At 43.0% G+C, this 24,489-nt stretch overlaps 1 protein-coding gene and 1 long non-coding RNA gene across 18 annotated transcripts in view; one reads left to right on the forward strand and one right to left on the reverse strand.

Moving 5' to 3' along the window:
• The window catches only part of ARHGAP12 (Rho GTPase activating protein 12), a 154,384-nt gene extending 130,696 nt beyond the window's left edge, over positions 1-23,688 (forward strand). For 5 of the 17 annotated variants that reach the window (XM_077896892.1, XM_077896893.1, XM_077896891.1 and 2 more), the window contains 2 exons: positions 13,076-13,164; positions 16,198-16,546. In XM_077896892.1, coding sequence (XP_077753018.1) covers positions 13,076-13,164; positions 16,198-16,442 — 334 coding nt within the window. In that variant the 3' untranslated portion in view covers positions 16,443-16,546. The other 12 variants (XR_013379334.1, XR_013379335.1, XM_077896896.1 and 9 more) reach the window with 12 other exon arrangements.
• LOC144313711 (uncharacterized) lies at positions 19,499-24,189 on the reverse strand. The gene is made up of 3 exons (XR_013379337.1): positions 24,033-24,189; positions 22,729-22,844; positions 19,499-22,645 (listed from the first exon to the last, which is right to left on the reverse strand). It is a non-coding gene; the product is annotated as an uncharacterized LOC144313711 (long non-coding RNA).
• Positions 24,190-24,489: the final 300 nt, after the last annotated feature.

Raw genomic sequence — 24,489 nt, forward strand, 5'->3', positions numbered from 1 at the left:
GGCCCGGGTGGCTCAGTGGTTGAGCGTCTGCTTTTGGCTCAGGGCATGATAGCAGACTCCCAGGACTGTGTCCCACATCGGGCTCCCTGCATTGGAGCCTGCTTCTTCTGTTGCCTGTGTCTCAGCCTCTCTCTCTCTCTCTCTCTCTGTCTCATGAATGAATAAAATCTTAAAAAAAAAAAAAAAAGACTTTAAATGAGTGACATCTAGCCACAGATACAGGGAAGTTTTGGTAGTCTCAAAGTGAGTCGGTCTGAACATGATTTCAACCAGATGCTTACTTAGGCATGGACAGTGACATGGTACATAGATTCCATAGACAAGATGCTAATTAGCATTTTTCATTTTTGTCTTTATCAAGATGTTTATTTTAAGGGTCTCAGACCAGATTCTTCTTTTTTTTTTTTTTAAAAGATTTATTTATTTATTCATGATAGACATAGAGAGAGAGAGGCAGAGACACAGGAGAAGGGAGAAGCAGGCTTCATGCCGGGAGCCTGATGTGGGACTCGATCCCGGGACTCCAAGATTGTGCCCTGGGAAAAGGCAGGCGCTAAACCGCTGAGCCACCCAGGGATTCCCCTCAGACCAGATTCTTCTTTCAGAGATGGTACTTCTGTGCATAGTTGACATATATTCTGGTTGAAGTAGGTGCTACTGTTGTATTTTCAACCTTGTGAAGGCTTTCTGTTGATAAGTATCTTAATGTTCTAGGTAGTGAGTATAATAGCTTGTTACTTTAATTAACCCAACCCATTGACAGATTGCTTCAGTTCAGACTTAAAGCAAATCATAAGGTGAAGAAGCCTTGCTATCTAGTAAAATTAACTCCCAAAACACTCTTCTTATCTGCTGATTAAGAAGTACATTGGAATGCAAAATGATTCTTTCTGGGTCCTTTCTTCTGCCTGCCTTTTATCTCCCCTCCCTTCTCTGTCTCTTTAGTTGGCTGTTTGCTTTAGACCATCAGATGACTGGCTACTCACAGAGGCTGTTTTGAGACTTATTTGAGGCCCTGTGTCTAAAGTGTCCAGCTTTCCTGGAGGGGAGTTAGAGTAAAAGAGGAATCAAAGGCATCTAGGGAGACCAACACAGCTGTGTCAAGGAGGAAACTAAAACTTTTACAAGGAGCAATCCCAGCATCTTTGGATGACATAGTTCTAAATGTGAGATTCCTGGAATTCGGCCCCTTATGTTAGTTGACCAGATCTGATGTAACATTTCTGACATCTGGCTTCATCTTACGATTACCCTCTTTGATCATGTCCTTGTCTCCTCACTTGTTCTATTAGCCAAATTGATTGCCTGAACAGTGACAACCTTCTTACCCATCTTATCATTCTAAACAACTGTAGCATATTTAGTTGGCAATAATGCTTCTACAGAGCCAGCATCAGACAACATACAGTTGCTATCTTAAATGATGGGTAATACTGAAACATCTCCCACTGAATAGGAGGTTGGAAAGAGAGTTAATACAGCAGTCTGCTAAGAGCCCATTCATTCATTCAACAAATTCAATTTGTTTTAGGTGTTAAAGCATAGAGTTAACCTCTAGAGATAAAATGGTAAACAAAATCGATGGAATCCCTGCTTTTATGTTTACAATTTTGAGATTGGTAAAGGGCAGCTGATATATAATTCTGACCTATACCTGTGTTGAGTAGGTGCATTAAAAATGGTCAATCTCTCTTGGGACGCCTGGGTGGCTCAGCAGTGGAGCATCTGACTTTGGCTCAAGGCGTGATCCTGGAGTCCCGGGATCGAGTCCCACATCGGGCTCCCTGCATAGAGCCTGGTTCTCCCTCTGCCTGTGTCTCTGCCCACCTCCCTCTCTCTCTCTCATGAATAACTAAATAAAATTAAAAAAAAAAAAAACTTAAAAAAAAAAAAAACGGTCAATCTCAAGTAGTTTTATTAGTGTGCCTTCCAGATTGGCCACTTGTGTTGTGGTCATGCCAGTCTACTGAGATTGAGCTAAGATTTATTGCTGCATAATTTGGTAACATGTTAATGACATAATTCTTGAGTATTTGTTGAGGTGAAGTAAGGAGTTTATCAAATATAAGAAATACTGACGGCTTTGATGAAGCATAGTTTCAATTGATGAGGCCTGGTTTTAAATAATTGGATTATCCTAGCCATGAAACATTAAAATGGGAAGTGAAATATTCTCAATAAGTGTTAGGAAAAGCATGGATTTAATAACAATAGTGGTTCCAAAAGAAATCCCCATACTTTGGTATAAAATTAAATACATGGAGAAGATTCTGGTGGTGACAGCATAGTTTTTCAATTTACACATTGAAACAACAACATAATCACATTGATGGTAAAAATATTCTTACCTTATTGATACCTTATTGATGGTAATAAGGTGTTCTTGCAACCCTCCGGATACTAGTAGGTGGGATTAAAGCACCAACACCTTAGAGGTAGGCAATGAAACTAGTGTCTCAGAGGAACAAGAAAAAAGCAACAGGTTAGTGTCTAACTAGCTCTGAGAACCAGAGAACCACAATATAACCATCAGGACTTGAGGGCCTAAAACATTCTAGCCTCCCTGAATTCTCAAAACCAACTTGCCAGAGCTTTCTTCAGAACAAGTCACATTGAAGAAAAGTTGCTGAGAGTGGAATCTAAATTGAACAGGATAGGTACACCAGACCCAAAAGATTGTCTAGTTCAAAGTGGGGGAAGGGAGTAGAGCCAGGAAATCCCAGGAATCAAGCTGTCATTTTTTTTAACACAATGCAAAAACAACACAAGAATGAATCTGTTAACAAAGCTTTCCTGAATCCTGTTTCAAAACTTCAAGAAAATTAATTTTACACAAAAATGAGCAAAATAATAGTATTAAGGCTAAATCCCATATAAAATTAGAGAATAAAGAGCACAATAACGTGTGTGTTAAATGGAAACGTGCTCACAAAAGAAAACAATTATTGCAAAAGGAACTCAGAGTCTAAGAAATGACATATAACACATGAAAGAACAACATAAAACAATTATAAGAGCTTGACAACTCAGGAAAGGATTAGAAGGAAATATTTCAGATTGTACATAGGAACGTAAAAGCACATCAATAATACCTTAAAGTATAAAGAAAAATTTTTTTAATTTTTTAAAGAAATTTTTTAAGTCAAAGATTTTATTCATGAGAAACAGAAGAGAGAGAGAGAGAGGCAGAGACACACAGGCAGAGGGAGAAGCAGGCTCCATGCAGGGAGCCTGACCTGAGACTCCATCCCAGGTCTCCAGGATCATGCCCCGGGCTGAAGGCTGAGCCACCTGGGCTGCCCAAGATTTTTTTTTTAACTAAAAAGTGTCATTGAAGATAGGCAAAGATCAAACATGGAAATACTAGGAGTTCATAAAAAAAAATAAAAAATAAATTAAAAAAAGCAAAATAAAAATACTTCAAGAACCTGAAATTAGGAAAGAAATTGAAATTCTATATTGAAAAAGCACAGCAAATAACTAATACTTAAAATAATCAATACCAAGATCTAGTCTAGTGAAATAGAGTATAAAGAAAAGCAAATCTTTTGGGCATCTGTTTAAAAAGAGCATGTGATTTGTATTAGAATTTTCAAAAGTAACACTTCATACCAGATGCAAATGGAGAAATATATGTAAGATTCAATCCAAGTGAAATAGATTGAATAAGAAAGGCAAGCTGTGTGATACCTAAATAAGGCATTTATTTGTAAGGAAATACATGAATCTAACGATTGGAAGCATGATGAAGGGCATTTAAGAGAAAATAAAAGGAAATATGTAGCACGTCAGTATAATTACATGATGCCACCTACCTATTTGGAAAATTGAATGATGTCTGCTTAATATAGATTATATAACAGAAATAATCCATTGAATTAAGGCCTTCAACTATCCTGACGTCTGCTAAGAGTGCTTTTTAAGCTATATTCAGATAAAGACTTACAAGGCCTACATCTCCAGCAAACAGAATAATCTTCAAATAGGAAAGTGTAAAATAAGTAATGCAGGGATATGATTGCAGAACAAGGAAAAGCCATGAAAAGTTTTAAATGACTCTATCTCCAGGACAAGGCCAACTACATCCTAATATGCTTCTGCTTCCTGAAGAACTTGCAGGTGGACTCCAAGAAGAACAGGTCAGTGATGTTCAATAGGTAATAGAGAAAATATTCACAAGTCTCAAAATGGACAATTTTTTCTGAAGTTAAAAAATGGTATCCACCATCCCTTTCACCAGAAAGGAATGCTGTAAATATAATCTTAGATTCAGCAAAGACTTTGATGAAATTGTACACAATGTCCTGTGGATAAACAGATAAAAATTATCATCTGTTATTTTTAGAGAGATATCCAGGTGTTGAATACTGAGAGTATTAATAAAAGAGCTTGGTGATATAGTACCAGAATACTATTGAATGACCTAAGACTTTCTCTTAATACCATGTTGTTAAAATTATCTGTTAATGACTTAAAGCATTAAACCCTGCAAATAATACAGAACTGAGAATATTAAGCAATAGGGCTGATGTCATATACAAAATTATATTAATAGACATGCTCTGGCTTCTGTGGCAGATTAATTTGTATCAGATGGACCTTCCAGCCAAGAACAACTTGGAAAGCTGATAACCTTTTTAAATATTATTGGGGTGAATTTACATAAAATAAACCCACTTTAAATGTACAGTTTGATTAGTTTTGAAAAATGCATATACTTGTGTAAGCCAGTACCACAACACAAAGAACATTTCATCACTGAGAAATTCCATGTGCCCCTTTTCAGCCAATACCTGTCCTCTGTCCCTGGCCTCAAGCAACCACTGATGGGCTTTCTATAACTATAGATTAGATTTGGCTTTTTCCGGGGTTCCATGTAAACGCAGCCATACTACATCCACTCTTTTCTGTCTAACTTCTTTGATTCAGCAGAATGTTTGTGATTGACCCAGAACCTATGATGAGTGTATCATCTTTTTATTGCAGAGCAATATTCCATTATGTGTGTATACCACAATTTGTTTATACCTTCATTTCTTGAAATTTCTGTGGAAAGGGACTTTATTGGGAAGGAGGCATAGGAGTGATAAAATGTGCCATATTTTGATAGGGGCATGAGTTATGTATTTGTCAAAGTTCCTCAAACTATTAGGATCTCTGAATTTCCTTGTATGCCAATTATGGCACAATAAGAAAGAGGGTGGGAATGTGTTTACAATTTTAAAAGTAATTTACCCTCTATGCTTGACTATAAGGTCATCCAGAATATCTAATTCAAAAAAAAATCGAAAATAAAGCAATAACTGATGAAAATCAATAGAGAAAAACAGATAATAGAAAGTTACACGTGAGTTCCAGATATTGCAATTGTCCTTTATAAAAGCTGTGATTAGAATGTTCAAGACATTAAATGAAGAGATCAAGCATTTCAGTAGAGAACTAGAAATTTTAAGATTCAAATGGAAATTCTGGGACTGAAAAATAAAGTAACTGAAATTAAGAACTCAAAGGTGAGCTTACGTATTAAATACAGCTGAAGAGAGAATTATACCAGAAGATATGTCAAAAGAAAATATCCAGACTGAAACTCAGGAAGACAAAAGAATAGAAAATAAAGAATTGAACATAACGGTTACATGGGACATAGTGAAAACAAATTTACCTAAAAAGTTAAGTATATAGGTATGATTTGTGGGGCTTGCACACATGCATATGTTTACTTGTGTGTGCTCACATGGCTAAAATATATTACAAGAGTAATACAAATGATGAGAGGCAAATAGAGCCAAGATATTCTGAGGTATTGACATTGTTTAGGAAGTGTTATAAATTAGGAAGTTATAAATTAGAGTTATAAATTAGGAAGTACTAATTTATATCAGATTTAATGAATCAGGAGACTTACTGTAATCTAATAAACTGTAGTAAAGGAAATGAAATACTGAAAACCATAAAAAAGGGGGGGTGGGGAAAAATGGTAATGTAGGATAGATGGGAAAAATAGAAAATAGAAATACAAATAGAAAACAAATAGAAAACAAATGGGTAAGTGGGGATCCCTGGGTGGCTCAGCGGTTTAACGCCTGCCTTTGGCCCGGGGCGCCATCCTGGAGACCCAGGATCGAATCCCACGTCGGGCTCCTGGCATGGAGTCTGCATCTCCCTCCTCCTGTGTCTCTGCCTCTCTCTCTGTATGTCTATCATGAAAAAATAAATAAATAAATCTTTAAAAAAAAATAGATGGTAAGTCAAAACAAAAATAATACAGAAAATGTGAAAAGATTAAATGCTTTACTTAAAAGTTTATCATACAGGGATGCCTGGGTGGCTCAGCGGTTGGGCATCTGCTGTTGGCTCAGGTCATGATCCCGGGATCTTGGGATCAAGTCCCACATCTGGCTTCCTGTAGAGAGCCTGCATCTCCCTCTGCCTATGTTTCTGCCTCTCTCTGTGTGTCTGTTTGTTTATGAGTAAATAAATAAAATCTTTAAAAAAAAAAAAAAGTTTGTCCTACTTGACCAAACCAAATCAAAACTTACAAATATACAACTTACAGGAGTCATGCAACTACACAAAAAAGTTTAAAAGAATGAAAAAAACATAAACAATGAAACAGTTATAGATTAGACTTAAGGCAAAAAAGATGACTAGAGATAAAGATATTCATATTGGTAAAAGAGCCAGTTTATCAGAAAGATACAAAAAGCCTGAATTTCATGCAGCTATTTACATAGCCTCAAGACATGGAAAGCTAGAACTGTCAGAACTGAAAGAAGAGAGACATATTCGCAATATGGTCAGAAATTTTAACCACCTCCCTTAATAACTGATGGAACATGTGAAGAAAAATCAAGGATATAGAAATGTAAACACCATTAATTAATTCGCCCTAATTGATACGTGTAGAACACTTCACCCTCAGTGTTAGAGTGCATGTTCATTTAAAGTGCATGTTAACATTTACCAATATTGACATAATGTTGGGCAGTTAAGGAAAATTTCAGCAACTTTCAGTGAACTCCTACAGAGTGCTCCCTGACTAGTGTGGAGTTACACAAGAAATCATCAAATGGAACTATAAAAATCACATATGCTTGGAAATTAAACAGTACACTTGTAAATAACTCAGAGGTCTGAGAAGAAATTACAATGGAAATTAAAAAATATTATAACAATACTGAAAATGACAGTTCACCTCCTATAAATAAGCAAAAGACAACAAATTAAACCCACAGAAGTAATGACATTAAAAGAAAAAAATAGTTAAGTGCACACAAGTAGGGATTAGTAAAGCCCAAAAAACAGCCATTTGAAAAAAACTAATAAAACTGATGAAAGTAAATAGTCCATATCAAGCACAAAAATGGAGGTGATGTCATCGCAAATTCTAGAGATATTTAAAGATAGTAAGAGAATTTTATGGAGGGGTGCCTAGATGGCTCAGTTGGTTAAGTGTCTGATTCTTGGTTTCAGCTCAGGTCATGATCTCAGGGTCCTTCAGTCAAGACCCCCATTGGCTCTGCGCTGGATGTGAAGTGTTTTGGAGATTCTTCCTCTCCCCCTGCTCCACCCACCACTTGTGTGTACTCATGCTCTTTCTCTCAAATGAATGAATAATTTTAAAAATAAATCTTTAAAAAAGTATTTTATGGAAACATGCCAGTAAATTTGAAGATTTAGATATAATGGACAAATTCCAGGGATAAAAAACCTTTCCAAGACTGACACAAAAGAAATAGAGAATCTGTCAAAGACAAAGGGCTAATCTTCCTAATATATAAAGAGCCCTCAGAAATTAAGAAGTGAAAGACCAACAAGCCAGTAGAAACATGGACAAGGAAGGAGGGGAATAGCAATCATGAAGGTACTAAGCGATTCATTATCACTGGGTGCTAAACTAGTGTGGGAGAGCTGCATGAGAAACAGGACATCTAGTCATTCTCAACTGTAAGTGCTTCAGTTTCTACACACTGGAGTCCCTACGATAGCTCTATTATTATTACTACTGCTGTTCTTTTTCTATCAGCCCTCAATTTACTCTTCTTCTTGGTGGAAAGATCTAGATTGACCTAATCAAGCCTTAGAAACTGTTTTATCCCCATTCAGCTTTGGTGGTGTAATTCTTTCCACTCCTAAGATGCTATCCTAAAACTCTTCTTGAATTCTCAGATGCTTTGTTTGGGATTGGTTAAAGGGACAATAGTAAAATTAGGAACATTTCAATTACATTTAAAATGTAAGGAATCTAATTTTTTTCTGGGTCGTGTTCTGCTATTTTCTTCAAAACAGATCGTTAGGAAGAAAAAATCTCTCTGTATAGTAGTATCCAAGACTAATTTCAAACAACTTACCCATTTTTGAACTCAGTATCTGAGAAGTCTGATAGGCAGTGAGATCTATTAAGACTCTTGTCTCAATCCCTTTGGTATGAGTTTATACTTCAGCTTAAGGCACCAGAGTATGTGTGATATTTATTGATCTAGTCTATATTGACATAGACTTTCTTTTTTAAAAAAAAAATTTAAAGCTTTTATTTATTTATTCATGACAGCAGAGAGAGAGAGAGAGAGAGAGAGAGAAAGGCAGAGACACAGGCAGAGGGAGAAGCAGGCTCCATGCAGGGAGCCTGATGTGGGACTCGATCCCGGGTTTCCAGGATCACACCCCGGGCCGTAGGCGGCACCAAACCACTGGGCCACCCGGGCTGCCCGACATAAGATTTTCAAGATCTCTGTTCTATGTTGCTTTGGGTTGGGGTAACCAACACAGAACTGTCCACTCATTTTGAAAATGACTACATTTTGCATAACATTCAAAAGTGAAGGAGAAAACCATCTTTCACTTAGTATGGAAGTGATTTGTGCAGAGACTGCCCTTGTTTCCCTTCATTTCACCTAAACAGAGCGATCAGTCTGCATTGTTGTCTGTTTTTCACACTGCTCATCAATAAAAGGCACATGGTCTCCTTCTCCAAGTAGCTGAGTCTGCTTGAAACTTTAATAGTTACTGTTTTATGAGCCAACCTGCTTCAAGTTTTTCTCTTAGAAAATGGTTATATTTTATTGAGAATAATTGTGCTGCCAGGTAATGGAAAATAAACATTAAACACTGATACTATCATGCTCTTGACTTGTCTAATTTTCCTAGTTCATAATGCATTGTGGCTAGACTGATGAAATCAAACCATTAATGGTAAATTACCTGTCAGACTGATTTGTCTGTTCTGTTCATTATCTTTGGTGAAAATATGTCTGAGATGGGATATGTGTGTGTTTTAATTTCCTTGAGCTTGGAGTAGAAGCTGGAAATGCCTCTTTGCAGAAAGTAAACTTAGTGTGCGTATGTTTAAAGTAAAATAGCGATCTACTCATAACCTAGTTTAGATGTTCGAAATATAATCATCGAGCTCTTACTGTTTTGGATTTTTCTTGTTTATATGAATTAATCTCAGGGTCCTAGAAAACAGCAGTGGGAACTCTTCACTCTTTATCTTTACTACCCAGAGAGATTTTAAGGACATACCACGTACATACATCACTCTGCTAGGCCCTGGACAGAAGGTTTTCCCACTCCTTGGGTGTTTGAAGCTGAAAGCAGCTTTGTCATAACCACATGACAGCCTTCCAAAGAGCAAAATGGAAACCGTAAGCTGATTCCAAAGTAGACTGAAGTGTAATTCCATTCAAAAACTTAGGAAACAGTATTTTTGCATCTGGAGACAACGTGGCAAAAATTTAAATCGGTTTTTTGTCTTAAGGTTGAAAGAGCATTTTTAAAGACCTTTGGTTAGATGAGAAAACACTTCTAGTATCAGCCTCTCCTCCCATGATCTTCAGATTCCTGAAGACTGCTTGAACTGTTTGTTTGCAAGCAGAGGGCGAGAGTAAAGTCATCTTGAACCAAGCAGATCTTGGACAAGATGAGGCAAGTAGCACCATCATCAGAATCATGGGAACATTCTGTGAGGAGGCAGAAGGCTTTGCAGAGCTGGGTCTGCCCGGCAGATCTAGGTTCTTTATACGAGGCAGTGCTGTGCTCTGATATGTTTGTTCTAGTGAATTCAGGAAAGACGTGGATAGGAGAGGACCTCTGATGTTCACTCCTTGATTCCTAACCAGCCAGCCAGTCAGTTCCAGAGTGGACGTTACTGCCTCAGAGCAGGGCTTGGCGAAGCGGGGCTCTGGGATGACACTGAGGCATGGAGGTTAAGAGTGTGCAGGCACTGGGACCAGAGAGACCTAAGTTCAGATCCCAAATTCCTCAACTGGACTTGAAGCAGATGTCTTGAACTTCTTAGGACTTCAATTTCTTTGTTCGTAGAATAAAAACCTTAGCATCTTCTTCACGGTTTTTAAAATAAGGATTAAATCAGATAATGTATTTGGAACACTTTGCATAGTGCCTAGTTTATAGTAAGTACCCAAAAAGTGTTGGTCATATAGCATACTTTGATATTACTCCAGCTATAATCCTATAATAAATTTCCTTACATTGTTCATATATTGGGGTTTATTTGGACTTTATAAGAACCCTGGGAAGTAGGTGGGTAGGTCTTACTATTCCATTATGAAAGAAGAGAAACTAAATTTCAGAAAGATCAGTGCCTGACAAAGGCAAAGTGGCAAAGTTGGGAGAAACTGTGTTCTGAGCTTCTGCAATTCAGCCATTCAAAAATAATTTTGAATGTGTTAAATACTAGAATTTATGACGAATATTACCAGATAGATTTTCTGCTACCAAGGTGTTTATAGTCTTGTGAGGGACAGAGATATTAATCAAATAATCCCACTAATAAATGTCTAATTCAAAACTAATTTAAGGGATCCCTGGGTGGCTCAGCAGTTTAGCGCCACCTTCAGCCCAGGGCGTGATCCTGGAGACCCGGGATCGAGTCCCGCGCCAGGCTCCCTGCATGGAGCCTGCTTCTCCCTCTGCCTGTGTCTCTGCCTCTCTCTCTGTATGTATCATGAATAAATAAATAAAATCCTTAAAAAAAAAAACTAAACTAATTTAAGTGCTCTGGAAGCAGGGAAGGAAGTTTTATGAAGGTGTATTTACCAAGGGGCCTGACTTAGACTTGGGGGCAGAGCAAGGTTACCTGCAGAAATGTCAGTGGAGCCAAGGTCAAAAGGATGAGTACAGGTTAGCTGCTCCCAGAGAGAATGTAGAGCCCCAAGGGTAAGGCCTGGCGGGGGGGGGGGGGGGGGGGGGGGGGGGCGGCCAGGAGACCATGGGTGCTTCCAGGAAGTGGGAGGAGGCCAGTGCAGCCGGAGGAGGTCACAAAGGCTGGGAGGAGGCAGGGACTGGGTAGGTGGAGATGGAGATGCTAGCTGCTAATGCTTATTGACTCTGTGCTGGTCCAGTAGGCTGGGCCCGTCTGCGATCGCCCTACACCAGATTCTGAGCTCGAATTTCCCTGTAACTCGAGGCTGCTAATCCAGTTTAGGGCTGGTGCCCAGGGATGTGTTGTTCCTTTCATGTTTTCCCTCATCTTGCTTGCTGGCTGCAGAGGCGTCTTGCCATGACCCCTGGGCTGTGTGCACATGTAAGGCGGGGAGAATGGGCTTGGGCCCAAGTGGAAGCTTCCAAGGGAGAGGGTGTCCTGTTGGCTGCCCTGTCTTGGGGGAATCCCGGGCCTTGGTTTCCGTTCCTTTGCCCCCAAGAGGCTGTTAAGGTAAGATCCATTTAGTTTGTCTATTTTATTTTATTTTTAAAAAGATTTTATTTATTTTTGTGAAAGAGAAAGAGGCATGTGAGAGCTGGGGAGGGGTGGGCAGAGGGAGAGGGAGAAGCAGACTCCCCACTTAGCAGGGAGACAGGTGTGGGACTTGATCCCAGGACCCTGGAATCATGACCTGAGCCAAAGGCAGATACTTAACCGACAGCCACCCAGGCGCCCAAGTTTGTCCATTTTAGCAACAGCTCTCAAGGTCAAAGCAGCTGAGTGCTTCAATGCTCTCTACCCCTCTGGGTTTCCATTGCCCTTAGTTCTAGCCTGATAGTTACTATCTGGTCAGCTTAGTGATGCTTTTAAGGAGTTTGTTTCTATTTTATCCAGTATTTTTTTCACCGCAGTGAGCAGCTTGGTCTGAAAATCGGGTGTGCCATTGAAGGAATCAAAAGCCCACCTACCTATTTCTGGCTTCTCGCTCCGCCTTATGTAATCTGAGGGTGACAAGGGTTCGTTTTTTTCCCCTTGTTACTTAACGAGGAGTTAAGTAACTGGCAAACTCTTTTTTATTATGGAAAAATACATGTAACCCAAAATTTACCATTTTAATTGTGTAATTCTGTGGCCTTAAGTACATTTACAATGTTGTGCAGCCATTCCCAGAACTTTTTCACCATTCCAAACAATTTTATACGCATTAAACCACAACTCCCGTTCTCATGTCTAGAGCTTAGGAACCTCAGATGTGTCTCTATGAATGTCACTACTCTAGGTGCCTCACAGAAGTGGAATCGTACAGTATTTGTCCTTCTGTGTCTGGCTTATTTCACTTAGTATGAGGTTTCCGAGGCTTCCTTCCATTTTATGGCTGAATAACACACTGACCATGTCAATCCACATGCTGTTTGTCGGTTCATCGGCTCCTTCCACTTGGGGGCTGTTGTGAATGATGCCGCTGTACACGTGCATGTGCAGACACCTGTTTGAGGTGGTGCTTTCCATTCTTTCTCGTCGATTTCCTAGGAGTGGAGCTGCTGGGGCACACGATAAATCTGTGTCTAACTTTGGGAGGAACCAATAATGTGTTTCTCAAGTCACTTCTATGGCACATACTTTCTGACCTGGGGCCTTCCCCGCACAGGTCCTCACACCCCAGCTTCTCAGAGTCAGCAACCCCCGCCCCTGTCCCCCATGTGCTCCTGGGGTTCCTCCACCAGCCCTGTGACCACACAGGTGGGACTTAAGGGTGCATCTCCTGGGGCTTCCAGGAGGGCAAGGTCTATGTGTGAATCTAGCACAGTACCTGGCACGCTCATGAGCTCTGCTGATGAATTTTATATCCACCCTTCCCAGGGTTGTGGCCTTGGAACACAGCCTCTGAGAACCTGTTCCCCCTTCATCTAGAATGGGTGTAGATGCAGCCTGGACCGAAGGCTCAGAGCCCAGGCACACCCCGCGGACACAGAGCCTCGGACCTGCCCTGCTTCCTACGGGTGAGGACTCAAAGTTTGAGGGTACCTGCGACCGAGGTGTGCCCTCGTGGGTGCCACTCCCTCCTATGAGCACCAGCAAGCTTGGACAGTCTTTCCAGCGGCTAGATTCGGAAACAATCGAACACTTTTCTTCTCTTTATTCCCATTAGGTTTTTCTTCCTTTTTAACAATTGTAGTGGAGGGATGCCTGGGTGGCTCAGGGCATGACCCCAGGGTCCCAGGATTGAGCCCCACAGTGGTGTCCCTACAGGGAGTCTGCTTCTCCCTCTGCCTGTGTCTCCGCCTCTCTTTCTGGGTCTCTCATGAATAAATAAATGAAATCTTAAAGAAATTGTGGTGGAATATATGTAATATAAAATTAAGCATTTCAACCATCTGTAATCATACGTTCAGTGGCATTGGTGCATTCATAGTCATGCAACTTTGCCATTAGTTTTTCTTTTTTTAATTTTATTTATTTATTCATGAAAGACACACACACACACACAGAGAGAGAGAGAGAGGGAGAGAGGCAGAGACACAGGCAGAGGGAGAAGCAGGCTCCTTGCAGGGATCCTAATGTGGGACTCGATCTCGGGACTCCAGGATCATGCCCTGGGCTGAAGGGAGATGCTCAACCGCTGAGCTACCTAGGTGTCCCCCTTTGCCATTAGTTTTGAGAAGATCTCAAAAGAGATTTTCCCTTTCTAAATACTAAACAGGGTGTTACCCGAGGGAAGCAGAGTGTGTGTGATTTTTCATAAATGTGCACAGCATTGCAGGTAGAATAGGTAGGCAGCACAAGGCAGCCCCCAGGCTGTGGAAGAGAGGGGGAGCCACAGCTCTTCCTTCACCACCCTTCCTCTCCCTCTACTCTCCCTTCTGTCCCCACTTCCCCCTTCCCTTTGTTTCTGTAGTATCGGAAGTCAACACAACTGAGGTTGTTCACCTTCTCCCAGAGGCTCAGCATCTCTGATGGTGTCTGCAGGAGCGGCGCTGCTCTGTGAATAATAGCTATGTATTCCGGCCTTGTGGGCAGTAGGTGATGGGGGTGCGGGCGGGAAGCAAAGCAAAACTAAGATAGCTGGAGTGGAAGGCTTTATTTACACATTTATTTATTTTGCCAAACACCATATTTTTAAGGAATTAATCCGTTAGGTTTTATTTCAGGGCCATCGTTTCTAGAGCAAGTGCCATTGCAAACTGTAGCAGCTGCAAAGCAGGAGATCTCACCTGGTCGTCTTGTGGCACTGGGTCCCAGGCTGGCCTCCGAGAGACCTGGGCTCTGCTTTCAAGCTCCATCATCAACCTTGGGCCTGCCTGCGACCTCTCCTCATCTGCAAAGTGAAAGAGATGACAGGCACAGTGCCTACTGTGAGCTCTCTAGCTCTGGCGGTCCATAGCCTGTCTTCCACCGCTCGGGGAGGAATGTCACCCCCAGGCTCTGCACAGTCCTGAAAGCAGGATTGATAAAGCTGGAAGGACTGGAGGGAGCGAATCCAGTGCCCATTTTGCAGATCAGTTGATTGTGGCTGTCGGGGAGCAGTGCCTTCAGGCTGAGGCAGATCAAGGAGCAGAGGCAAACTGTCTTGAGAGAACCAGCACCCTTGTGTCCCCTCCAGATCCCAGGCTGTCTGCACCAGGTTGGGCAGTGTTGAGACTCTCCCAGGGGTTCTGGACTGGGTGACTGGGGGATCCTGGGGCTCAAAGTTTGGCTTTCAAAGATGTAGGATAACCACAGGGACACCTCCGTGGCTCAGTGGTTGAGCATCTGCCTTTGGCTCAGTTTGTGATCCCGTGGTCCTGGGATCAAGTCCCACATTGGGCTCTCTACAGGGAGCCTGCTTCTCCCTCTGCCTGTGTCTCTGCCTCTCTCTGTGTGTCTCTCATGAATAAATAAAAATTAAAAAAAAAAAGAGTTGTAGGATAATCACAGACCCTCCCCTTCCTCCTTTCTTTTTCTTCCTTTTCACCCAGGCAGTGGGCCTGTGCCAACCCCCGCACCCCCCCCCCCCCGCCCCCGGCTTGCAGGAGCCTGTTGTTGATTTACGGGGACACGGCTCCTCTGCGTGCACCCAGCTGCATAACTTAACGGGATCTGTCACCTTCCATCAACTGCCACACAGCTGCGCGCAGGAGCAGCTGTCCTCCCGGCCTTTGTTTGGTGTCAGTGCTCATCTGGGCGCCGTGGGGCCCCGCTCCTCCCGGCGCCTTGACCAGTGCGGCCTGGGTCTGCCCGCCAAGTGCTAGGTTGGCCCGCATATATACGGTGTCTTGTGCAGAGTTTACACTAGTGAGAGTGAGCAGAGGTCATCCATAAACACGGAGTTGTGGGTAACAGCATTTGCTCTTACAAATCATAATCAGCTCCCCTGGTGGCCTCTTAAACGTGTGTGGGGCTTTTCTTCTCATCCATAAAGTAGGCCACTCGAGGCAGAGGCTCTGAGTTGGCAAGTGTACAGAGCACATGTTTTGCCTTTGGTGCCTCACATGAAAGTTCAATCCCCAGTTTGGGCTGGAGAGAGTCTGTGTGCCTCTCAAAACACGTCCGCACACACCTCCCGTCACACATGAACACACGCACACGTGCGCTCCCTGGCCGGCCTCGGGAGTGGGAACCCTGCCGGGGGCTGGGCGGGCCATCCCGTGGACCGGGAGCCTCGTGAGGTGTCCCTGAGAGCCTCCTGCCTGCTGCTGCTGGCGGCCCCAGAGCGGGCCTGGGGACAGGAGTCCAAGTTCCCCACTGACCATCTGCCCAGATGCAGGGCTGCAGAGGGGAGGGAACGCAGGGTCCCAGACAGTCCACCCCGGGCGCCCCAGGGCCTAGCTCCTCCGCTCCCTGCCCCTGAGGCCTGGGGCGAAGGGGGACTTGAACCTCTGGGGCCCAGTGTCCTTATCTATAAAAAATGAAGGTGAAAGAACTTGCCCTCTTAGGGGCTGTTAATGGGATTTAAAGAAAGGATGTGTGTAAAGGGCCAATGGTTTTATTGGGGCCTCCATACACGGCAGCAGCGATAATAAATACTACTATTATTTTGTTGTCTCTGATCCCAGGAAGAGGACACGGCAGGGAGCCACACAGGCGGCAGAACCAGGGCCGGCAGAATCCAGTCATCAGGAGGCCCCGGCTCAACTGGGCTGCTCTCATCTGTCCCCCAATGCTGGGAGCTCATCCCTGCCGCAGCTACCTCCTCTCGCTCTTCCCGAGGTGCTGTGTTCCCTCCACACCCACTTACCCCAGAAGGTGCAGCTTGGTTCAGGTGCAGATGAGCAGGAGTATTATTAGACAAACATTTTGATTTGCCCTTGCCATTTATATGAATAACTGTCATATGTGTGTGTATACACTTTAAGGTATAAAATTAAATTATCCTGTATATCCTGGTTTTGAAACTTAAAATAAAATTTTTTTAAAGATTTTATTCATTTATTCATGAGAGACACAGAGAGAGGCAGAGACACAGGCAGAAGGAGAAGCAGGCTCCCCGTGGGGAGCCCGATGTGGGACTACATCCCAGGACCCTGGGATCACCCCCTGAGCCAAAGGCAGACACTCAGCCACTGAGCCACCTGGGCATCCGTGTTTTTGAAACTTTTACCATTCATAATGCTGTGACTATTTTCCCACGTCTTTATAGGTAGTCTTCTCTAACATAATTTTTAATAACTGCAAAGTGGTCCCTAGTGGTCCCCAAGCTGGGGGTGCATGCAAGCCAGTCCACTGGAATGAGGGAAGAAGATACTACAACTTCCTTTCATATGAGTTTTTATCCAAACATAAGAGAACTTACAGTCTACTGATACTCTAACTGCTGGACTCGCCCTGGTGTTATTCCCGGCCAGCTAGTCCCATGGCTACCTGTGGCACCTGTGGGTCCTGGGGGTGGGCAGTGGCACCCCCACGGTGTTGTTTGCTTCTGGCAAATTGCAGCTTACTGCAGTTCATGAGTCTAGGTTAAAGAGATTTTGCCCGATTATATTCTTTTAACTTTTAACCTTTATAAAATGAACAGGTGGCCTAAACATCTTCCTGCAAAGAAAACACAGTGCATGAGAAGAGAACCAGAAAATGGCAGAGTGGATTCTTCTTGAACTTCTGGCATGTCATAATTCTTATTAGATGTAAAAGAAAAATGCTCCAATATCATCAGATCTGAAAAGTCAGGCGAAAGTGTATTAATATTATGTGAAGATTATGTGAATAATGGATATATAGTCATTTCACTCATGATGGCCTTACCTTAGCTGTGTATTATATACAGAGATATTAGCTAATGAGACTATCACCATAGGCAAGACATTAAAATATAGACATCGAGCTATAAGGGTAAATCCCAACATGTCACCGATGTTTAAAGTCAAGCAATATTTTAGTACTTAAATATTTTTGCTAAACTACTAACTAATAAATGTTTAGAAACTTAAAAGCCACATACCATGACAAAAATGCCCAAAATTGTCAGAAAATACTGTTGGAAGCTGCAAGGAAAGCAATTGCTGAATGTTTGAAGAAACAAGTATGAGAATACATAATGCAGTGTGGGAGTGTTGCCACATACTTGGATGAAAGTCCATGTGTTTCCAACAGGATTCAATTATGGCAGTTGCCAAGTTCTGCTTCCAGAACAAAACAAAACACATGAATTATGTTTGTGTAAGCCACTCTAGGAAGGATAATTGAAGAACATATATTCTCAATATTCAACGAGGTTTTCAGTAATGGTTAAAACAACAACAACACAAATGATGTAAGTATTAAGTGCAGAGAGGGCACCTGCTTTGGCTTCGACAAGATTCTTCTTTTTTTTTAAGATTATATATATTTATATATTTATCTTTGAGGGGTGAGGCAGAGGGAGAAGAAGAGTCTCAAGCCGACTCCACGTTGAGCACAGAGCCAGATGCAGGGCTCCATCCTATAACCCTGAGATCATGACCTGAGCTGAAATCCAGTCTGGTGCTTAATGGTCTGAGCTACCCAGGCACCCCAACAACAAGATTCTTGAGCATCATTGCACAGATAATGGTTTAGCGTTGTGGGGAACAGCACTGTCCCTGGATCCTGGTCACAGTTCAAAATCCCGTGCTGCCACTTGCTAGCTCTGTGACCATACCATGGGCAAGTCACCTAACCTCTCTGTGTCTCCATTTCCTCCCCTGTAAAATGGAGATAATTGTATCTACATGACAGGTAGTTGCAAAAAGTAAATGAATTCATATGTGTAGGGTGCTTAAACTATGCCTGACGTGTACTAAGTGCTCAACAAACATCAACTGATAATTTATACTGCACTTGACATTTATTTTTAGACAACCTACTACAGCAAAGAATTTGAAGCTGGAAGTTCTACACTGAGCATCAGTGATGTGCTTCAGTTAAGAAAATGAAGCTTTTAATATACAGTAGAATCTTCATGATATTTTATATATCAATTCATTATTATATACATATATATGATTTGTATAATATATATGTTTATATAACAGAATACTTATGTTAGAATATTAAGGACATAGAGAATGAAAAAAATCTTTCATGTACACAAAAGTTAGATGTGTATCGTGTAGCAAATTAACAGTTAATAAATATAAAAATGAGTTAGGAACTTTTGTGGCTTCCTATATTATGTTACTTAGCTTTTAAAATATGTAAATAATTATATGGGGTTTGTCTCTTCAAATTATGGTGACATTTAAAAAAATGAATAAAACATGAAACTTTTTGAAAGAAATAGAGCATTTTTGTTTCCAGTGTTATAGGACTCTATTGCTGCAAAAAGTGCAGTTATATATAAAAACTCTCCTATACCCACTTTAAAATGTGGAAGCTAAATTTACTAACTTATTTAAAGATCTTCCAGTGAAATTTTTAGTATTTTGGATGTATTCATGTAAAATACAAAAAATTTAAGATCTATAGATTGAAATGCTAGCAGGAGAAAATCTCTTAGCCTAATTTCAATAAAAATCTCTGTATACTGTCCACAATAGCCAAACTGTGGAAGGAGCCTCGGTGTCCATCGAAAGATGAATGGATAAAGAAGATGTGGTCTATGTATACAATGGAATATTCCTCAGCCATTAGAAACGACAAATACCCACCATTTGCTTCGACGTGGATGGAACTGGAGGGTATTATGCTGAGTGAAATAAGTCAATCGGAGAAGGACAAACATTATACGGTCTCATTCATTTGGGGAATATAAGTAATAGTGAAAGGGAATAGAAGGGAAGGGAGAAGAAAAGGGTAGGAAATACAGAAAGGGAGACAGAACATGAGAGACTCCTAACTCTGGGAAATGAACTAGGGGTGGTGGAAGGGGAGGAGGGTGGGGGGGTGGGAGTGACTGGGTGGCGGGCACTGAGGGGGGCACTTGACCGGATGAGCACTGGGTGTTGTTCTGTATGTTGGCAAATGGAACACCAATAAAAAATATTATTAAAAAATAAATCTAAAAGGTTAAAAAAAATCTCTGTATACTTAGCATATGAGAATGAAAAATAAATTTTTTAATAAGTGTTCCCAATTATGCTTTTCTTCTATTTGTATCTGTCTTTATAAAAGATTGTTTTCAATTATGACAACTCTTATAACCAAGTATAAAAATATATTGGCCTTTTAATTATTGTATCACCAAGTGTTGAGATAAGATTTTGAGAAATAATGGCACATATCCAAAATCATGTTACTCTAAGCCAAAATGTTTCTGTAGTATTAATGAGTAAAATAAAAAATTCAGAATATTGGTTAAAATTTCCATACTGTACGTTTTGTAGTGTGCACACCATTTTTAGTTCAGTTGTATGCATATATAACTTATTATAAACAAATATAGCAGGATGTGAACTCAAAAATTATGTCTGATAAGAGTATGTAAGTGTTGACTGAAAGTACAAGAGACCACTTAACCCTCTATTGTTGGGCACTTAAGCTTTTTCTAAATTTTTTTCCTTTTGCCACATTCTGGCTGATTTTCTGGGATAGATTCCTAGAAGCAGAAATGCTTCATCAAAGAGTATATTCATTTTAAGGGAATATTTTTATGTTTATGTATTACAAATTGACTACAGAAAGAGAGTAAATCTGTAATAATCCATGTGTCCACCGCCATCAATGAGAACGTTCATCCCCCACCAGCGGGTGTGTGTGTTTGAATCTGATTTCACGCTAGTAGGAGGGGAGGGCTGTGGTCTGTCTCAGGGCACTCGTGGAGCCCAGAGGGTTCTGAGGAAGACAGTTTTGGGCAGGGAGCCCAAGGGACCACAGAAAATGGCCATCCAGGGCATCCTTTGCTTCACGCCTTTTCTCTCTGGATCATGAGCTCCCTGGGGACTTAGGGGCATGGCTCCTGGGTCGTCAGCCAGTGGGGTGGTGCAGGGTGGTGTGGGAACATGGTTGTCTTGTTCAGAGGTGGGTGTAGGAGGTCAGTAAGCGAGGTTCTGTTTCTGGAAACTGTCTGTGGGATGATGATTGTTTACACGCTACAGTGTCTAAGGATCAAAAGCAAGTGGAAAGAAGCCTCCTCCACTCTCAGGCCATGTGGAAAGCATTTATCTCCTGCTGGAAACCTTGCATGAGAACAAAAGCAAACCTCACAGAATGCTTTCAGGGCCTGCATCTTCTTGTTACTGGTGCCTTGGCCTTTGGCTAACAGAGCAGAGTGGGACTTCCCACCAGAATCAGAAAAGCCAGATTTTCCCAGCAGAGTGGGCTCACAGCAAAATGGTGGGACTGAGTTATCTGTTTCCTGGTCTTGCTAAGCCAGTGACATGTTCCCTACAAAGCTTTTTTTCTCTGGAGGCCCAGAGTGCTGCCCAGTTGAAGGTGTTGTATTGGGTCTTGGATTCCCTTCTTGAGGCACAATGTGGAAGTGGGGGATGATGACTTGGTCAGATGAGGCTTTTTGGTACCATCTAACCCCATCTTTGTGCAAGTGGGTCCCTGAGAGTCAGAGGACTAGCCTTGCAATGGGGGTGGGAGGGCTCTGGCCCCACAGGGAACCCTCACCTAGCATCCCTGGGTCCTCCTAACCCTACCCAGAGCTGGAAGGCGGTCATGGGGAGGGGTGGAAAATCTGTAGGCCCAGGGAGGGGTGAATGTAGCTGTAGAGTCTGAAGAGAGGATGATTGAACTTGCCCTCCAAGAGCAAAGGACTCGAGGAGATGGTGACCACTTGCTTCACGTCATTTGTGCAGGTGTCCAGGCAACCAAAGAGACTGGAAGGCTTATTGAGGAATCTTCCAGAATCAGTAGGGGGGCCAGATTAACATCTCCACTGGCCCTCTTGATTTGTCTTCTCCCTATTCTCTGAGACCTTACCCTGTCTATCTCTAATTTGCCCAAACTTTCTCTTGCTCCATGCACACACACACACACACACACACACACACACACATACACACACACATATACACACTGATTCCTTCCACCCACCATTCTAGCCAACCTGCCAGCCATGTATTTGTTTTTCACTTGTTCATTCATTCACTCATTTTTTTCAATCCATAAACATGAGAATATTTTAAAGCACATGGCTGCAGCTGGGAGGGGTTTATGGGCTCTGACCTGTTCATACGACCTCACAGGTGGGTGGAACTTTGGACAGAATCTAGTTCAGAGCTTTGTGGGCTCAGAAACTAATTTTTGTCCACTTGCCCAGAGGTTCATTCCAAAGAAGTCAGAAGATACTGATTTGTAAACCTAAAGGCCAAAAATCAGTAGTACCCTCAAGCTAGACTGGGTGGACTAACTACTTCCTACCAGTGTTCCCTCCTGGGGCAATTTAAAGTCCAGAATGGGGATGTCGACTCCAGATCAAGAATGGATTGCTTTTCCTCACGCCAAGAAGAGTCCTCTCTAGATAATGCTACAGTCCATTAGCCACATAACAGCTGGAGTGGTGTTTAGAGATGTAAATCAGCTCATGCCTCTCCCTGGCTTAAAACCCTGTGATTGTTTTTCATTGGACTTAAAATTCCAGCTCCTTACATAGGAGTACTAAGTTCTGCAAGATCTGGGCCTGCCTTCCCTTCCAACTTCACCTCCTACCACCGTACTACCTCTGAGTACTTTGCTCCAGCCCTCTGCCCTCCTTTCTGTTCCCTCAGTGTCCAACTAAATGTGTCACACTATTACCGCACTAGGTACCTCCACCAGCAGGCTGCCACTGCAGCCGGGAGCCTCAGTGCTGTAGGGGTGAGTGTTTGCCTAGTCTGGCTTGTTTGCCAGTATACCTCCAGTGCCAGCCCAGAATAGGTGCTCGAAGCTTTTGCCAATTACTGATGGGACAGGCTCTGCTTTGAACTCGGGTAGAAAAGACTTTGAACCTTGCTCTGTAGGGCGGGGAAAAGATGCATTTTAGCCCTTTATCTTCTTTTCTTCTTCTCCTCCTCCTCCTTTCCCTTCTTCCTATGGTTAGACATCACCATGAACTTCCAATTTCTGTGCAGATGGTTAACCAGTTTGGCTGCTTGTGTGTTTGAGAACAGTGTTGAAGATATTCTGAAGCAAAAGGAAAAGTTGGATTTTAGAAATTAACCAGAAGACTAGAAGAACACTACCTGAAAGCTGTTTTGATTTGGTACCTGTGGTGGGGGAGGCAGGTGGCTGCATCCTGGGGCAGAGATGGGCAGAGACAGCAGGCAAGAAGAGGCCAGAGGAAAGCTTCTGAGATTCTTCCCTTGCCTCACAAAAGCCTTTCCTGTTTGATGAGATTGTAGTAAATGAGTTCGGCAAATGCCCTGATGGCTGGGGTAGAGGAGGTGGCACAAGCTGTAGGTACAGGGAATGAGGTGACGTGGGTTTGGTAAAATGAGGAAATCTATCCTCGGATGACTGCAAGACTTCACAGGTGCCAAATCCAACTGATTCTGTGTTGTGGGTTTGGGATATTTGGGGAATGAGAGAATCCAGCCACTAGCCACCCTGCTGCTGACCTAATGCTTCATCACTCTGCCTTTTAAGGTCTGGAAAGCTTGTGAAATCATCTGCGAGTCCTGCAAAGCGAAAGCCTATGAGTTGCAGAATCACTGGAATGCTCCAGAGTTTCGGACTGTGCCCAAGTTAAAGGCAGCTTCTTTGTTTTTCAAGGAATCTACCTTGGCTACTCTCCAAAAACTCAGCTGGGTCCTTGCCTCCAGTTTCTGGGGACTGGATTTGTACGTTGCCAATTATTGCTGGACGGTATGAGAGAAGGAAGAAGCAAACCGGGGCTCCCAGGGGAAAGCAAATGGTCTGAGCTGTCCCGCATGATGGGGCAGAAAGGACACAGTATTTCTGCTCTGAAAGCTGGGCTGCCCGATGCAAGTCCCCTAGCATCTCTGGGCCTGAGACTTCTTATCCATAAGGCAACGGGGTGCTGATTGTTTATCGTCCCTGCAGGCTCTGGCATCTGACACTTCAATCAATCCTCAGCCCAGAGCTATTCCACATCTCCTTGGGTTGGATGGGAAATTCATCTCCCTTGCAGATTAAACACCTATTGATTCCCCTCACCACCCCACCCCCTCTGGTAAAGGGGAATGAGACAGCTCTTTCTTCCTCTGCAGACAGAAGGAAAGAAAAAAACAAAGTCAAACCAGACTCCCATTCGGTGATTTTCTGTTCAAGGCCTGAATGCTAAACAGCACTGGCTCCCAGGGGGTGACTCAGCTTCCGCAGCTCATAGAAATTTGGAGTTGGAAGGGTCCCAATAGACGTCCAGTCCTCTGTAAACTGAGGCAACAGAGCCCCCCCCCCCCGCCCCCCAGATAGGAAGTGACAGGGAATCGGGTGGTGATGGAACCCGACGGGAGTGCACCGGTATGTACACAGCATGGGCGTAAGCTGACGGCTCTTCGCCCGCAGAAACCCTTCCAGGGCTGACTACTAGGGGCTGCTCGGGGCTCACGTATGGATCCTTTATGTAAATGCGATTAGATAATCGTGTTCGCGTTTTGCCTCTCCGATTGGAGTTCGCGTTAAACTCAATGAAGCCATCAGCCCTGCTTCCCGGGTCAGAGCACGGCTTCGGGGAGGAGGGGTCTCTCTACCCTTTGTAAGGAGACGCGGCCGATGATTGGTGGCTTCGGGGAGCGCCGGAGCCGGCGGCCAATGGGGAGCGTGGGGAGGCGGGGCGGCCGGGGCGGGGCGGAGCCGCGGGCGGCGGAAGCCGGGCAGGGGGCGGGGCGAGGCCCGCGCGGTCGCCGTGGTTACCGCCCCCGCCGCGGCGGCCCCGGCTCGGTAAACGCTCGTTATGCCGCCACCCGGGGGCCGGGCCGCCGTGCTGGAGACTGAAAGACACCCGGTCCCCCTCCGGGACTTCGGTGTGGCTTTTATGGCCTCGAATGTGTCCAAGCGTATTAGTA

The sequence above is a fragment of the Canis aureus genome, chromosome 5 (genome assembly GCF_053574225.1).
Source record: "Canis aureus isolate CA01 chromosome 5, VMU_Caureus_v.1.0, whole genome shotgun sequence".
Lineage (NCBI taxonomy): Eukaryota > Metazoa > Chordata > Mammalia > Carnivora > Canidae > Canis > Canis aureus.